This window comes from Crocuta crocuta, unplaced genomic scaffold, assembly GCF_008692635.1.
Source record: "Crocuta crocuta isolate KB4526 unplaced genomic scaffold, BGI_CrCroc_1.0 scaffold396, whole genome shotgun sequence".
NCBI lineage: Eukaryota > Metazoa > Chordata > Mammalia > Carnivora > Hyaenidae > Crocuta > Crocuta crocuta.
Genome location: NW_027533259.1, coordinates 4,540,654 through 4,559,263, shown reverse-complemented (window position 1 = coordinate 4,559,263; position 18,610 = coordinate 4,540,654). Strand labels below are relative to the sequence as shown.

Below are 18,610 nucleotides of genomic sequence, written 5' to 3'. Positions count from 1 at the left end.
CCACAGTCCCCTAACTGATCTACATTCCTCCAGGCTCCAACCCTATCACATTGAGTGTTATTCCTCCATCAGTGAAAGATTCTTGAAGCAGCACTTGATCATGTGACTCTCCTTCCTAAAACTTGAATGAGCTTCCATTTCTACTGCTTCAGACTCCCTGGACAGCCCCTCAGGCCCTCCCACATTTTACTGAAACATCTTTGCTAGCTTTGGCCCCTACTCCTCCTTTACCTCTTCTCTGATCTACAAAATACACTCATAAAACACTTTCATGTGTTTGAGAAGCCCTTCTCCATAGTATAACCTCCTAGTCTTTTATTCAAAACACAATAAAAAGTTTTGATATTCCTAAGAAATCACTTGTTGACTTCCATGATGAAAAACTGAGTTTGTCTATCTCTGAATTATCCAAGTACAATTTACACACTTCAGTAATTTGAAAGCTACTAATTAGCCTGGTAGTTGTAGGTCACTTTTCATACTGTGTATGTCTGGCATCCCCACATACATTGTAAGCACTTCCAGGATGAGGACAATTTTGGTTTTTTGTTTACCTGTGTCAGTGATCAGTATATATCTTTAAATATCTCAAGATCTTTATAACTCTTTATTTTTTAGTCAACCAAACCTCTAGAGAATGTCAAAGCTTTACTATATCAACATGATTAGCTGTATTTCATGCTCATTTTACACTGCTCATTGTCTTCAACATGCATTCCTTCTAAGTTTGAAAGATATGACATTCTCTTTTTAAAAAGCTTATTTTTGAGAGAGAGAGAAAAAGCAAAAGTGGGGGAGGGACAGAGAGGGAGGTAAAGAGAGAATCCCAAGCAGACTCCATGCTATCAGCACAGAGCCCTACATGAGGCTCCATCTCTCAAACCAGGAGATCGTAACCTGAGGTGAAACCAAAAGTTGGTTATTTAACTGACTGAGCCACCCAGGTGCCCCAAATGATAGAACATTCTTGATCTTCATTCCCTCAAAAGTTATTTGATAACTAAAGAAAATTATGTACAAGTATATTTTAAAATACATATTCTTAGATATAAGAATTTTTCATTTTCTCTGTGAAAATACTAAAAATAGATAGGTGGATGATGAATCATTATATTGCACACCTGAAACTAATATAACACTGTATGTTAACTATACTGGAATTAAAATAATAAAATAAAATAAAATAGGTAGATAAAAAGTAGATAGTTTTGTTTAACGATTGAACTTTTCTGAAGAAAAGAAAATTCTATAAACCATAGTAACTGGGTTAAGCTTTCTTGGATTTCTTTTATTTCATGAATTATATGCTAAACTTTTCCGGAAAGTAATTCACCATTATATTGTAGCTTCCCCTCATCAGCTATTAGTAAGTCTAGTGCAAAGAATTAGAAATGCACATATATTTTAAAGGCAGCTAAATCTCTCTGTTAACACACATACACACACAATGCCAGGAGGAACGGGGCCCGTGAGAGCTACCTTCACCAACAAAGGGAATACAGTATGTGTACACAGAGCCGCCTTCTCCAGGCCCCCAAGCCCGCAATTAGTGCAAATGAACTGCATCTCCCAGAGAGCAAACAGAGTGTCCCTTATGTGATCACCGAGTGTCCTCAGCAATGATCTCAGTTCACCATTAGGGACCCGCATCCAGGTCCTGTGCTGCTTGGCACGCCGACTGTGCATGCACCATCAGTCCTGGCTCTGTGAATGAGGTCCTGTCACTGTCAAAAGAATTATGTCCTCCGTAGTGAATCTCGCTGTTTTCCTGTGAATAATAGCCCACTCTGAAACCACCCCAACGCCGCCTAGCCCCTGCTTATTTTTGTGTGGGTTCACAGAGACTGTGATGTGTGTACCACTCAGATCTTTATCTTTTTTTTTCTTTTTCTTTTTGAGGAGGCTTAATTTTATGATCTTGTTCCCAAATCCAGTAGTAGGGATTATCTTTCCATTGGAGGGCCGAATTCCTGGGACTATTTTAAATTAACCTTCAAAAATTAGATATCTCCTTTATAAACGGGGAGCATCTTTTCTTAAAAGGATTATTTGAAAGTTAAAACTGCCCTAATTGTAAAATGAGTATCTAGGTAAAACCTCTGAGTATCTAGGTGTGATTATAAAGTAATAAGATAATCACTTTAAAGCTCATGGTTATGAACTACAGTAGTAATTGTAACTGCAGCACTGGGGGAAAATTGAAATCATGAGTGGTTTCAGGAATGTCACTTCAAGTCAAGGCCAGCTGACTTTGCTTTTAAACTAAAAGCAATGCATTACTTGAACCTCTTCATCCCCTAAAACTGATTCAGCATTTTAGGGATCTCACACTCAACCTTTGTGGAGAGCATTTTTCTATTTCTCTGAGCTGTGTAGGATGTGATGTGTAGGAGAGAGAAATTTGATAGATGAGCAAGGAGTGCAGAGAAGAACAACCAGGTAAGTCTCAGGTTTGTATAGCACTTGCAGAAGCCTGAGGGCTAGGTGCGATGTTTAAGTGGCTTCATGTGCTCTAGGCATCCTTCAAGCTTAATCGTATTTCTAATCATAGCCATCTATTCTCTCTAGGTCTGATTTTTGCTATGTTTCATTTTTGTGTCTCCTATTTCTCCTCATAAGAAGTGATGATAATTTTGGTGTGAAATCTCAGCTCCTTTATTGCCAAAGAGTGCTCTAGTTATTTCTAGGTGAAGCCTGGACTTTGTTCCTGAAGAGGGAAAGCCTCTGTGTGCACTCATTCCTTCTACATAGCTCCATTGCTGGGAATAGCACCCTCATATTTTTACTCCTAATTGACTTCTTGCTCTCATCAAACAATACGTTGACTCAATTTGACCCCAAAGAACAGCACTTGAATTATCAAGATCAAAATGAAACAAAGTCATCTTCTTTTTCTCTTTCAGATCCTTTGATGTTCCTAAAACTTAAGAGGATATTATGTTTTAATATAGTACTAATTTCATAGAATATTTTCAGAATTTTGAAAGCAAGATCTAAGAGATGCATGCTTATATCCTATATTTCATTTGTGCCTTGCTTTGGTCTTTGATATTTTTAATACTTATATCAGTTTCTCTTACTCCAAAGTTAGTTGAGGGCTTGAAGGACTTGGTTCTATATGATAAACATCTTTCAAATACATTACATTTATTAAAAGCAAACAATATACAATTTCAAAGTCATAGGGTTTCATTTCATTGCCATTTTTCTAGTCTACTTTTACTAAAATGTTAAAAATGAAATGATGCAGAAAGAAGAAAGTATACTCATTAAGGTAGCTCTTCTCTCTTATAAATGAGAAATAATTCCCTCTACTAATCTTTCTAGGGAATCTTCATAATTTAGTTTTTAAATCTTGGAATTTTTTTCCTTGTGATCTTCTGCTCACTGATAGGCCTTGAGTTTTCTATTTTCCTAATTTCACATAATGTTCTTGCAGTGCTTCAGAGTAACTATAACCAACTGAGTTTTAAATATAGATAAAAGATAATTTTGAGGTATTGAACATGTTTTCTTAGTAATTCACATTTTCCTGCCTAACCTCCTGAATAGATGAGATGCAATTCGGTTACAAATTTTACAGATAAAAAGTCATTTCTTTTTTTTTCAATNCCATTCCGTCGATTGTCTATTAGTTTTATGGATTGTCTCCTTTGCCTTGCAGAAGCTTTTAATTTTGATGAGGTCCCAATAGTTTGTTTTTGCTCTTGATTCTTTTGCTTTTGGGGATGTGTCAAGTAAGAAATTGCTGCAGTGGAGATCAAGAAGTTTGCTTCCTGCTTTCTCCTCAAAAAGTCATTTCTTGACAGGACTTGGGATTTTTGTTTCCTCAATTGATGACAAACATAATCATTACCCTAGCTTTCCTTAATTCTAATATTTTATTCTAGGCTTATTTTATATAATATATAATTTTACCTAAATTTATTATATGTAAATTACCACCGTGTCTAAGAACCACCTCTTCTCATTTGCCTCGTCTCATTCACATGCCTTATATGAAAAGAACTTACATGGACTGTTGGTAGGAATGGAAACACTTGCAACCACTGTGGAAAACAGTAAAGAGGTTCCTCAAAAAGTTAAAAACATAACTATCCTATGATCCATCAATTGCACTGCTAGGTATTTACCCAAAGGATACAACAATACTAATTCAAAGGAATATGTGCACCCTGTATTTACTACACCACTATTTACAGTAGCCAGATTATGGAAACAGCCCATGGGTTCATCAATTGATGAATGGATAAAGAAGAGGTGGTATATATATAAAATGGAATACTACTCGACCACCAAAAAAAAAAAAAAGGAGTCTTGCCACTTGGAACCACATGAATGGAGTTAGAAAGTGTTATGCTAAGCCAAATAAGCCAGTCAGAGAAAGACTAATACCATAAGATTGCACTCCCATGTGGAATTTAAGAAACAAAGCAAACAAGCAAAAGGTGGGAAAAAGAGAAAGAGGCAAACCAAGGAACAGACTTAACTACAGAGGACAAACTGATGGTTACTAGAGGGGAGGAGAGAAGAGAGATGAGTTAAAGAGGTGATGAGGATTAAGGAGTGCACTTGTGATGAACACCAGGTGTATGGAAGTGTTGAATCGCTACACTGTACAGCTGAAACTAATATTACACTGTATGTTAACTGAAATTTAAATTAAAACTTTAAAAAACCTTATAAATGCATTTTTTTTAGAAATTAGAAACACTTTAGGAGAACTAAGAAGTTAAAAGAAAACTTACTGAAAGTTAGTAATCAGTTTATATAGAAATATCTCTGAAAACGCAGAAAAGTAATCTTTGCTAACTGGCTGGCTACAGCCACAAGGAGTAGAAACAGGAGAAAAGCCTACTTTGCATTGTATTTGACCTTTGTACTTTCGGATTTCATCCATGTGCGTATTTTACTACATCAAAAAAGTAATTAGTTTTTTAAATGATGAACAAAAATTCACCAATTATTTAAAGTGCAAACAATTTAGCTCCCATAGTATAATCCTTATTTTTATTTTAGGAGGTTTAGGAAAATTGGTAAGAGCACTCTGTGAGCAAGAAGCTATAATCTTGACTTTTTTAATCAACTGGCTACATAGAACACAGGTGGCCACTACATGATTCCTTCCTTTCTGAAGACAGAATGCCCTCCACTTTCCACTATAGGATATAACCTATAGTATGGGCATAATAGAAAATCAGTTGAAATGACATTTGTCTCTTGTCTAAGAGTCAACCCTTGAAATGTTCATTCATTTACAAGATCCTATTGTTCAAGTTTTTAACTAAGTATGCAGCTTCTAGAAATGAAGTGAGGACCATTCTCTGACAGCCCCCTCTGCCACTAAAATGCAATAAGACTTTGGATCCATATAACAAATACACTTTTTGATGATATTACTGAGTTTGCAAGAAAGCAAGATAAATCTTCAAGCTCCACCACTTCTACTACCACAAATGAGCAGAAATTAAAGTGAGGAGCAATCTGTTATAAACAGACTTGAAAACCGAGGTTGCCCTAGCAATATATGAGGAAACTAAGCCTTGGGCTAATATAAAATTGAGGAGCTAAGCCTCTGATTCTGCTTTAAGTCTATACCCTCAGTGGTGCCAAATTGCTGCCAAGTTCATAGCTCAGTAGCAGCCCTTCGTGCACAGCAAAATGAAATGCAGAACTCTACAGGAATAATACAGAATTTGAAAATAAGTGTGGATTCTATGGATAATTTATCCTCCTTTAAATCACTTAACCACACAACATCTCTCAACTAAGGAAGAAAAACTCAATTTATGTAAACACCTTTTTAAAAGGAAATGTTATCTTTGTGTGTATCTCTTTTTTAGAAAATTCATTTTTATGAGCAAACATATGATGTCCTTCTCTGCCTGACTTATTTCGCTCAGCATAACACCCTCAAGCATAGGTGGATTAGGAGGAACTTAACAGAGGACCATGGAGGAGAAGAAGGGGAAAACTAGTTGGGAAGAGGGAGGGAGGCAAACCATGAGAGACTCTTGAATGCTGAGAACAAACTGAGGGCTGATGGCGGTGGGGGGGAGGGGAAGGGGAGTGATGGGCATGGAGGAGGGCACTTGTGGGGATGAGCACTGGATGCTATATGGAAACCAACCTGACAATAAACTATTAAAAATAAAAATATACATACCCAATATCAATAAAATTTTCATCCCAAAAGAAAAAAAAAAGAAATAAAGAATGTGGTATTTTAAAAAAAGAAATTTCATTTTTAAAGTTTATTTATTTTGAGTGAAGTGAGAGTGTGTGAGCAGCGGAGGAGCAGAAAAAAAGGGAGAGAGAAAGAATCCCAAGCAGGCTCCTTACTGTCAGCACAGAACCTGACACAGGGTTTGAACCCATGAAACTGTGAGATCATGACCAGAACCAAAACCAAGAAGAGTCAGATGCTCAACTGAGCCACCCAGGTGCCCCAGAAATTATATATATATTTAAAAATCTAGTATCTTTAAAATTATACAAACTTGACCACACTTGTTTCTCTAGGGAAAGACTATTTAGGCTGCTTGACTGATTTCACTATGCAATTTATTTAGTATTTTTGAAGTAGTAGAATTCACTGATAATATGTAACATTTACTGAATACCTACTGTTCTAAACAATTTATATGCATGTCACATCTAGTGCTTATAGGAAGGTAATGTTATTTTCCCTATAGTACGGCTATGAAAAATGAGGCATGCCCAGAGTGATGAAACGATTTGCTCAACATCACACTGTAAAGAACAGATTCAAGCTTAGGCAGTCTGACACCAGCCTTAGCAATTATGTTCTTCTGTTTTCTGTGGAGTGTGTTTGTTGTTACCTTAGGATCACTGAACAAAAAGAAAAAGAAAAAAATTATCTCAGATTGTTCCTATTCTCTTTTCTTATCAACTACAAATATGTTCCTCACAATCTTTTTTCCCCTCAGATGCTCTCTAGCCATGCTTATTTCCAAGAAATAATATGAAGACAGGAGGGAAACAAATGATTAGATTCATTAAAATTTGTCACATAGCCATTATAAATATAAATCACAGAGCTCTCACAGGATAAAACAATTTTTGGAAATTTAAATTTTATGACAGTTCAAGAAAGAAAATCAACAATTTCCTGTCTAGCTTAAAAACATTGTTTTTTCCCTCATTTCAAAAGACAGCAATTACATAAAATTCAACATTAACTATATACATAGACCATGTCAAGTGAAAATATGGGTAACATATAAAACAGGCATTCTTCTTGAAATGGTTTTATCTTGGTTTCTGATTATTCTTTAATAAAACTGAGTGAGACATTCAAAACCATGGCATTCTGATTTATTCCTAGTCTTGTGTCCAAAAGACAATGTGTTAGATATTTGTAGGGCAATAAACGTGTAAGCAAATGGAATGGCTACAATACATATTTTTGTATATCAACACCTTAGACAAGACCAAAGCTATAGAATTTATGTGAGTTGGACTATGCAAAAATGAATTATGCAAAAATGCATACACTTAATTCTCTTCCAATTAAATGGCTTGCAGTCCCTCTACAATGTACAGATATTTGAGTTTTTCTTATTTTCTTATGCAAAGAAGGAAAGCATTTGCTAAATCCAACAAAATACCATTTGGGTAGGAAAGAGGAAAGAAATTAGATTTCCTAAATCTTTGCAACAGCAAAAGTGTACATAAAATATGTTTTTTTATAGATCCTCATTTATAAGACATTGTCAATGTCTGTTTTGTGTCTCAGTGTCTCTGTAGAGTATCTAGGAAATTCAACAGTTCTGGTCAAGGGTAATTTATTTTATCATTATCATTCTTTAAAAAGAGATGTTCCTTCTTATTGAAATAGTCTTTGATGCTATTGTTAGTGAAACAAAACAAAACATGCCCTGCTCTGGTTTGTAAGGCATCTAAGTGACCTAGAAATGCAAAATGGAATGCTCAAAAAATGGCAGTGTTTGATAAAGTCTGTTCACTTCAGCAGTAAGCATCTTAGGGAAAAAATTACATTTACATATCCAAAAATTCATGTTTAGACTTAACAATAAGACCAGGCTGAGAATTGTGTCTTAGAAATCAAAAAGGACAATTCTACATGACTACTTCTAATCAAGAAATAACTTCACAGTGCTATAAAAGTAAAACATAATTTGGCTCCTTCTTAGTCAAAATGTAAATAGTCCAGGTTTCTCAAATTGTAGATCTGACATCTATGAGGTCTGTGTGCGGGCACATTTATACCGATGCTTGTCTAAGCTGAACTCCATGAGAGTTACATGCACCCTTGGTTGGCATGTAAGAACTGTTCTTTCTCATCCTTTTATTAGTAAAAATCAGTTTGGATGGTACATCCAGATAATGGAATGTTTTCAGTGCTAAGGAGAAATGAGCTATAAGCCATTAAAATGCATTTTAAAAACTTGAGTACATATTACTAAGTGCATCTCATTACTAAGTGCAAAAAGCCAATCTGAAAGGCTCTATACCATATGACATTCTGGATAAGGCAAAACTAAGAAGACAGTAAAAGCATCAGTGTGGTTGCCAAGAGTTAGAGGGGGAGGCTGGGATGAATAGGCAGAGCACAGAGGATTTTTAGGGCCGTGAAACTTGGTAAGATATTATAATGGCGGATACATAGCATTTTACATTTGTCTAAACCCATAAGATGTATCACTCACAGTGACCCTAGTTTAATCTATGGTCTTTGGGTGATAATGATGTGGCAGTGTAGGGTCACCAGTTGTAACAAATGTCCCACCCTGGTGGGGCAATATTTCTAATGGGGAGGCTATGTATAGAGCGTGGGCAGGGAGTAAATGGGAAATCTCTATACCTTTCTCTTAATTTTGCTGTATATTTAAAATTACTCTAAAAATAGTCTTTTTTAAAAAATCCATTCTGTTCTTAATGGGTACATTCTCAGTTACTTATACATCACCCAACATACCTGATTAAAACTAATAATAGTAAGCCTCATACAGAAGAAAGACTTAATCATATCTAAAATGCAGTAAAGTTATCTTTTATTTTTCTTACTAAGCAGGAAAACTATCATGATGTAGCATGAATGTTCAGTGAATTGTAAGCTAAACTCACCTAATTTATTATGTAAGTAGTTAAATTGTGCCCTTTCCCCAATTTCTATACTGACGTCCAAGCCACCAGAATCTTAGAATGCAAACTTATTTGGAAATAGGGTCATTGTAAATGCAGTTAGTTAAGATGAAGTCATACTGGAGTAGGCTGGACCCTGATTCAGCATGGCTGGTGTCCATCTGAAAAGGGGAAATCCAGGCACAGACATGTACACAGTAAGAAAGCCATATGAAGATTGGAGTTGTGCTGTCATAAACCCAGTAACTACCAGAAGCTAGCAGAGAGGTCTGGAATAGATCCTTCTCTAGTGCCTTCAGAGGGATCATGGCTCTGCCAAACCTTTAATTTAAGATGTCTAGTCTCCAGAACTGTAAGATAATACATTTCTATTGTTTAAGCCATCCAGTTTGTGGTATTTGTTATGACAGCCCTAGGTAACTAATAATGCATACCATTATTATATTGGAATTCCAATTCTTTCTCTTGCAGAAGGCTAAATATTGGAATTCCTCAGACAAATTCCTAGAAATCTGTATATAACTCTTTAGTGTCATTGAATATCACTTAGTAAATCATTATAATAGTGCTGTATATAGTTACCCAGATTTTGGGGGAGGTACTTCATCTTTATCCACCACTGTCTTACATGTCAAAGAAGGTACTTAATTTTCACTCTTCTGGTACCTTAACCTACGCTACCCAGGTGGAATGGGAGTGTCTTATCTGAATGATGCATCTTAGAAGGATATTTTGGCCTGCTTGACTAACTCATCTTTTTCTTCCTTTTAATGTTCTACATTCATCTTCTAAAAATAGATTCTGCCCCTTCATGGGCAGCCTGCCCTGGTTCTGTGCTGCCTGTGGGTACATTTGCCTGATTCTGAGTTTCACCAGAAGCCCTTGACTCTCACCATAAACTACATAGATTAGCCTTTATGGATAGTAAATCTGGGAATGTTACAGTTCTCCATTTGCCTTACTCATTTTTTTTCACTTATTTTGTTCATATAGAGAAAGCAGGAGCTACTTATAGCACATTCTATCAACTCAGTTCACAATAGCCTGATAAAATTCTTCTCTCCCCTATTAAGCCGTTGTCAAGTATCTTGCACACTGTAGGTATCTCCAAAGACTCTAGACTTCAGTCAAAGAAAAGTATATTTATTCATAGCTAAGCTTCTTGAATAAATTCTCTGTCAGCATATTATATATTTTCATTCATTCTGTAATCCATTCCAACTTGGCTTCTGCACCCACCATTCCACTGTACCTACGACCATAACTGGTAACTAAAGCCCCCAGTGACCTCCATATCATTGACTTCAATAGATTTTTATGCCCTTATATTGCTTCCCTTTTATTACTATTTAGGAGCTTTGGCCACAGGTAGTAAGCATTTCCTCCTCATTGCCCTTTATTTGGCTTCTATGACATGAATATCAACTGGTTTTCCTATTACTTCCCTGGCTGTTCTTTCCTGGTCATTCTTTCATTGGCTCTTAAATGCGGGAATTCCAAAGACAGCTGCTCTAGGGATTCCAATTTCCACCTGCTGCACTGCCTCACCAGGCAATTTCATTCACTCCCCTGGCTTAAATTATAATAGTCTACCATATGCTGTTGTTTCTTAAATTGATTCTCTCCAGCCAAGCACTCTCTGACATTACATGTCCATTGTGAGTTTGGCATGGACCTCTGTCTTGGTGTGCCCAAAACAATATACATATTCCCCTGACTCCTCACACAGTTCTGCTCTTTCTCTCATATTTCCTATCTTAGTGAATAGCTTTGCCACCAGGTTTACCATAACGTCTCATTTGTTTCCTTATCTCTCCAGGTGTTTTTAAAAATCACCTGGTATACCAAGTATACCCTCTAAATATTTTTTCAGTCCACTCTTTCTATGCCCATGCCACTAGCATTTCTCATCTGGAGCACAAAAATAACTCCCCACTGATCTGCAAATATTTACTCTTGCCATTCTCAAAACCCCAGAATAGTTAAGGGAATCTTTGTGGGGAATGAGAATCTAATTGTGTCATCTCCTTGATTAAGACACATCAGTGCATTCTCATTGCTCTTAGGATACAGTCCCAGATTCTGAGCATGCTTTCTAAAGCTTTGTTTAATTAAGCCCTTGTTTATTGATTTTTTTTTCTCTATTACATTCCCCTGAAAAGTCTCTTGATTTCTTTTTCAAGTTTCAGGTTAGTAGCATATTGGGGAAAAATGGCCTTCCTTGACTCTTTATATAAGATTAGATGAATGCATATGCACAATACCCCAGCTTCTCCTGGGAACACATTCATCCACTTAAAATTGTTTAAATATTACACATCTTGTCATATTTTGAGGTCCACAAGAGTAGGTGTCATGCCTCTCTTGTTCATTCTTCTGTCCTCAGTCCCTGACAATTGTGTGCTTAATAAATATTAAGTGAATATTGAATGAATGAATATTTCAGAACACAACCTTGCATTTTAAGTTTTCAAATACAACATGACATTTGGAAACACCTGAGAGCAGTCTATTTTGTGTATTGGTAATTACATGTAATAAGGTACAGCAATGAATATCTAAAGAAAACAATGGTACCTTTTCTTGCTGCTTATTTTCCATATAATTACAAAGGTCAATTCTTTATGAGGAATCAACTGGAAGACTACACCAATAAGGGGCCATATTCTTATAATAAAGTCTTCTTTTTAAGGGCAAAACCATGAAAGCTGGTAACGTGTTCTTGCGCTTCCTAAACCTTAAAATGGCCCTCTGAGACTGATGCATATAGGGAAAACATTGATCTAAGCAATTGATTGAGACAAAGATAGCATTCTGCCTTAATTAACTACTTATAAATTACCTTTATTAAGTTTTAAAGTTATAAAAATAATAGCCAATGAATGCAGAGATACATAAATACAACTTCTTCCACCCCATATAAATTTACTATCCTTAAATAATCAAAGTTGGCAATCCATTGCACATCTTCCATCCTATTTTCATGTTCTTTTAATTATATGCAAAATTATGTGGATATATCTAAGAGAACTTGGTGTTTGCTTATTTTTTAAAGATAGGATTAACAATATATGTTACTTTGCAACTTAGATTACTCTGTGAATAATAATGATGAGCATCTTTTTCAGTTCAATAGGTAAAAATCTAATTCATTGTTTTTAAACTACAGTTTTCCAGGGTAATGATAACCACCATTTATTTACTCATATTTTCATTGTTAGGCATTAAAACCATTTTCAGGGCTTTGTTATTACATATACTTCAGTATATATTGTTATATATGTATTATTATACATATATGTATACATACATATACATATACAATATATTATACATATATTGTTATATATTGTATTGTATATATGTATATATTGTTATATATGTATTATTATACCATAAACGCTTTATTTCTAGAGGATATATATATATATATATACATATATATATGTCTAGAGGATATATTCACATATATATATGGGATTACTAAGCCAAAGAACATGTGCATTTGTATATGTATACTTTTAATGTTAACAGTTATTAGCTATGTTCCCAAATGGTTGTAGACTATCATATTTTTGAGTTGACTGTCCTATCCTCACACTGGCATCTGTCAATAGGACTCTCCTTCCGGTGTTTGGGTTAAGCTGTCTCTACCACAGCAGACAGGTGAGAAAGCCGTAGTGACCCACCGCAGACCAACTGGTTCTCTTTCCAAATCTCCCACTAGAGTATACTTGGACTTTTGGATGACATTGATACCACAGGGGAGTCTAGGGGTAGTATTTGCCTTTTTTTTTTTTACTCACTATCTCTCTGTTCTGACCCACCAGTGGAGACTTGGAGCCACTCTGCAGGAAATACCTCTCCCAAAGTGCTAAACTAAAGGAATTCATAGGCCTCTTCTCCTTTGGGCTCCCTTGACCTTTTCTGTGGTTTCCCTTTTCTCACCACTACCGTATCACACCCAGACCAAACCTAAAGATAGTGGTGCTGAATTTCTAAATGAACTAGGCAGTACCTTAAACCTGAACATTTCCTCCTTTGAATTTCTCTCCAAATCACACCATCTTACCTTGTAGGAACTTACTCTGCATTATACCTTTCTTTTTATTTACCCACAAATATATCTTTTTCTAGATGGCACCAAATCTAGTCTTCCTTGACAAATAAGACCATAGTCTCTCCTTAGTGGCAAAAAAGCTAAATGGGGGGAAAAAGAAATTCTAAATAGCTTGGATAGAATATACATTAGGTGATATTTTTAAAATATCCCCATTATACAGTCACGTCTACGCCTTGACCACAACACTTGCCCAATAATGTAATCCCATGTAAAGGTAGCCTTTAAAATTATCCTGTCTACCCATTTTCTGATGTGCTCCTAACAGACCTTTAAAATGTCTGAATTTCCTTACCTTTTCTCCACCCTCTAGAACCTGAACTTAACCAAGGTACAGTTTAAAACCCATGCTGGTATTAGATTTTCCATACAATGTTTTCTTGTCTTACAAGAATTTGTCTTTAGCACATATTACAAATTTCCAAAAATGTGATCATTGTCCATTTATATTTAGGTATATTATGCAGGATTTACTTCTTAATTTTTATTTTCTCCTTCTTCTCCCCATTAGAGATATTTTCTCTGATTGAATCCCCTTGATCCTCTTAGAGTAATTTCTCAAATGTTGTCCTCAAGTCGGATGCATGTATAGGACCTATTCAGACCTTCTGTATATTTAAAATGACTTTCTTTTGCCTAGATAGAGGAATAATATTCTGGTAGAGATAAGTTCTTTAGTTGCTGTACTTTTTTTTTTCTCAAGTTACTACAGATGTTACCTTATTTCTTTGAGCTTAGAATATCACAGATGAAAGATCTCATGTTCTTCTGTTCCTCTTTTCTTTGTAAGCAATCATGTTTCTTCAGTGCAGGAGCTACTAAAGTTGCTTTTTAATATCGGAGTTTGGAAATTTCACCTAGATGTGTTTAGGAGTCTGTGTGCTTCATTAATCTGGTATCAGATTCAGTGAACCATTTCAGTCTGCAAACTCAAGTGTTTCTTGATCTTAGGTAAATTTTCTTATTTTTTTTGGTTGTTGTTGAGTTATTATTTCTTCTTTATGTGCTCCTTTTCCTCATTCTGGATCTTGTGCTACTTACATGTTCAGACTCTTGAGTCTGTCCTCCAATCCTGTTACCATTTATCTTAATATATGTATCTCTTTTAGGTTTTACTTTGTTGTATCAATTTTCTATTGTTGCTATAATAAATTACCACAAACTTAAGGGCTAAAAACAATGCAAATTTACTGTCTTACAGCTCTCTGGGTTAGAAATCTGACATGGGTCTTGCTGGGCTAAGATCAAAGTGTCAATGGGACTGTGTTACTTTCCAGAGGCTTTAGAAAAGAATCTATACCCTTGGTTTGCCGGCTTCTAGAAGCAATTCACATTTCTTGGCTTGTGGTTCCTTGGTCCCCTTCTATCTTCAAAGCCAGCAACATTGTATCTCTTTGACCATTCTTTAGTTTCAAGTCTCTTCACCCTCCTCTTCTACCTTCCTATTACACTTTTAAGGACCCTTGCCATTTCAATAAGCCCACCTGAATAATTGAAGATAATCTCCCAATCTCAAGGCCATTAATTTAATCAGATCTGAGAATTCTCTTTTTGCCGTGTAAGGCAACATTCATTCAGATGTTCCAGGAAGTAGGACATGAGCATCTTTAAGGAGTCATTATTCTGGCTACCACACCTGTGTTGTGAAATGGTCCTCCAGTTCAGTAATCAGCAATAATTAGATGAAAGATAGACAAGAATAAGAAGTGAAAGAACTCAGATAGGTCTAGAGACCATTGTCAGAGATGTTTGCGATTATGCTTTTTCTATTAGCCGTCATAGAGCCTATTTACCCTGGTGCATCATACTCCACACTCATTGTGAGAAGTTACCGTAGCTAGAGTGACTAACCTCATGCTCTTGTTCTCTCGTAGAATCCAGTGAACATGAAGACAAGAGTGCAGGTGCCTCAGGGGAGACACCCTCCCAGCCTTATCCTGCACCAGTGTACAGTCAGCCTGAGGAGCTGAAGGAGCAGATGGATGATGCAAAACCAACTAAACCTGAAGAGAATGAGGAGTCAGACCCATTGCCTGATAACTGGGAAATGGCCTATACAGAGAAGGGTGAAGTCTACTTCATAGAGTGAGTTTTACACATTTCTTTGGTTATTGCCACAAAGATCATAGATGCATAGAAATGATGTAGCACATAGAGATGTGATCAAAATAAAATATTAAATTTTATTGTGTCTGGTATTAGCTTTCTTCTTTGTGAAAGAATAATGGACAGTGCCTTAATACAGTTAAGGATCCTAGATTATAGCTATAAATCAAATGAAACAATTACACTGTAAAATTTGTTATGATCATGACCAAAAAGGGTAAATCTCTATGTGATGTTATTATTGAGTTAGAAATAATCTACCTATTATGGGAATTGCTTACTCTACTCTTTCAAGACTTCTGCATAGGTAATCCCATCTTTTAAGTCAGATTTCTGGAAACATCCTCCATCAAGTTTAGTGATGCAGCTATTTAGAGCAAAATGCTTACTTGTTACAAAAGACAACATTGTAAGGACTTCACGCAGAGGTCAGATGTCAATAAAGCTATTTGGTTTTTGTATTGTGTAGTCCATCACACTCACTTATTTATTAATTTTATTCTTTTTTCGCTTACCATCTTTATGACTGGCCAAGGTAACCAAAATGCTAATCTTGAACTCCCTGGTGATACGGACTCAACCTAATCTTTTCTTTCCTTTTGGACTTTTTTTCCCAAACTGATTTTTAAAATATTTTATTAACAATACTGTTAATAAAGCTTCCCTTCTTTATTTTCTAGGAGTAGAACCTCTTTTTTTGCTTAAAGAAACTACTAAAGAGAAGATTTATAGCTATAGCTATAAATCATTGATGTGCATAAAACAATCAAAATATTAATTAGGAAAAATAAAAACAAAACATTGCAAATGAGCAACACATATTCCTTTCATGCTTATTCCCTCAAACAAGACTCAAACAGAAAAACTAATAGAATATGAGGTTTTCAGGGCTGACAGTAGATAAAAATATGTAAGCTCTGATTATTCAAGAAAAAATATTAAAACTGGATTCCCTTCCCCAACCTGGAGTGACTTATGACTTAGATCTCTGTAGGTGGAACTCAGTTGTGAAATTGAAATGTTCCCACATTCCAATATTTAATTCTTATGTGAAAGTGGGGACTTTGATACTTGTGGCCAAGGGAATATATAATGAGGCAATTACTTGGTGCTCTGCTTGACTGCAACATGGGGTGAGAAATGCAGTGATTTGCTGAGAATGAATCCCTACCATTCACCTTTTGACAGATCTTGTAAATTAAAAAAAATCTCTTATTTTTTAATATTATAATCAATGACCCAAAAATAACTTTTATCAATTGATTGGGAAAGAGGAAGTCATAGATTTTTTAAATGCTCAAAATTATTTAAATCTAGAACATAATTTTGTTATTGATAAGCATAGCATGGGATCATTCAAAGGATAAACCCTATATGTGAGTTCACACACTGATGTTCAGGAAAATTGATATTCAGTAGAAGGAGACTGATAATATACACTTTTTTATTATATAATACAGTGGAAATAAGGGTTTGTGGCAATAATAAAGGAATAATAAAGGACAAGTTGATTAAAGAATTGTTTCTTTACAAGGCTTCCAATAATGCAATTATAAAAATCTTTGTGATTACCAAATAATCTTTTCGCTTTTAAATAATGTCAGATTTTGTGACTGTGAAGAAAAAGGGCTTTGGAAGACAGAAGTTGTGTTCAGATACAGTGTAAATGATGAGACTTTGTCAGGACTTGGAAGAATCTACCAAAATGATTCTGTTAATACTCTAGTGAGTCATCCAGTGTCAGAATCAAAGATTCATGAGATTTCACACCTGTTCTCAAATTTAGTGTTGAGATCTATTGTTCGTGTTGGGGAAGACATAAACAATTAGCCAATAACTACTTTCTGAATTTTGTGATACTATGCAGAGAAGGATTTACTGAACAAAGACTTAAGTAATAAAAGGAGTCATCATAGGGAAGGTGAGGTCACACAGACTTGGCAATGTGTAGACACAGCATTTGAGGTATAAGAACTGCCATTACAAAGACCCAGCTCATGGGTTTATCAGGGATAGTGAGAAGACTTTACTAGAAAAGTAAGTATTCATTAATGAATCTTGTGACATTATTGCTCTGTTTCCATTTCCTAGATCATTAGTGCTTTCGAAACACAGGCAAGGGGGTTTCTTTGTTTATCTTCTTCCCCTTACTTCAGGGAAGAATGAATCAGCAAGAAGAATAGAGATAGGCTGAAGTGGAAAATTAAGATAAAAAAGAGGAGAGAATTTCATTTTGGCAAGAAATCTGATCATGGGGAGACTCACCCAGAGTTTAGGAAAATGAAGATGCCTTGAGTTAAGACTGAAATGGGAGTGTGGTGGGAAGGAGGCTCCTGTAGAATGCAGGTGCAATTACCCCCCCTTAAAGAATGAAGGCACCCCCCCACCCCAGTCTCACTGTTGGCCACTCCAAGGCCTATCTTTTCATTTCTTGAAACACTTACCTTTGAATCTCAAGATTCAGTGCAATGAGCTCAAAAATCGGACTAGGGAGGGATCAGTGTCTTCTTCATCTAGTGCCTCATTTCTATGCCATTACCACTTGCACTGTGGTTTCCTTTCTCTCTGGATAGGATCACTCTGCTTTATTTTTCCCCTCAATTTTCCCTGATTCCTTCCTGCTTTCACTCTTTGATCTGGAATTCCCCTTTCCTTCCTATGTCTGACAAAATCAGCATTTCAACCCACTGTCATCAAGCTGGGAGTACCTTGCTACTGATACCAAAGTGAATTCTTTTGTGAATATAAAAGCCCATTGGAAACAGTCTGATAGAGCAGGAGACAGTGAAAGGAGATAGAGCATCATGGGGGCAGTAGGACTTTCTAGACACTAAGCCATGGTGGACCCCAGAATTTCCAGCCAAAAAACTGAGAAAACAAATCATATTTGTAATATAAAAGTTTGCAGTCCTGGAGCAAAGTCGAGGTCTGCGAAAGAAGACCAAAAAGGCAAGTAGAGTAAGTTAAGAGAGAGATAAAACAGAAAGAGGGGAAGATAGATAAGGTTTGGGAGATAAGAAAAGCTGGCATCAGTGAGAACTTCCCTCTTACAAACATTGTGAGAGTCATTTACATTAATGAAGGTCTCCCTTGGTAGACAACGCCCCTCATTACACTTGACTGAATTGTCTCCTGTGAAATGAAGACTGTAATAAAACAGACAATAAGGAAAAGAAAGGAGAAGGGCCCTGTGGTTCTTTGTATAAAATTTAAATATATAAATATAAATATCTACACATGTGTTTTTGAATAGGA

At 35.8% G+C, this 18,610-nt stretch overlaps 1 protein-coding gene across 1 annotated transcript in view; it reads left to right on the top strand.

Annotated features, from left to right (window-relative positions):
• The window catches only part of MAGI2 (membrane associated guanylate kinase, WW and PDZ domain containing 2), a 966,486-nt gene that overhangs the window by 474,475 nt on the left and 473,401 nt on the right, over positions 1 to 18,610 (top strand). Inside the window, exon 6 of the mRNA XM_077746976.1 lies at positions 15,124 to 15,334. Within this exon, the coding sequence (XP_077603102.1) occupies positions 15,124 to 15,334 (211 nt within the window). The remainder of the gene's footprint in view (positions 1 to 15,123; positions 15,335 to 18,610) is intronic.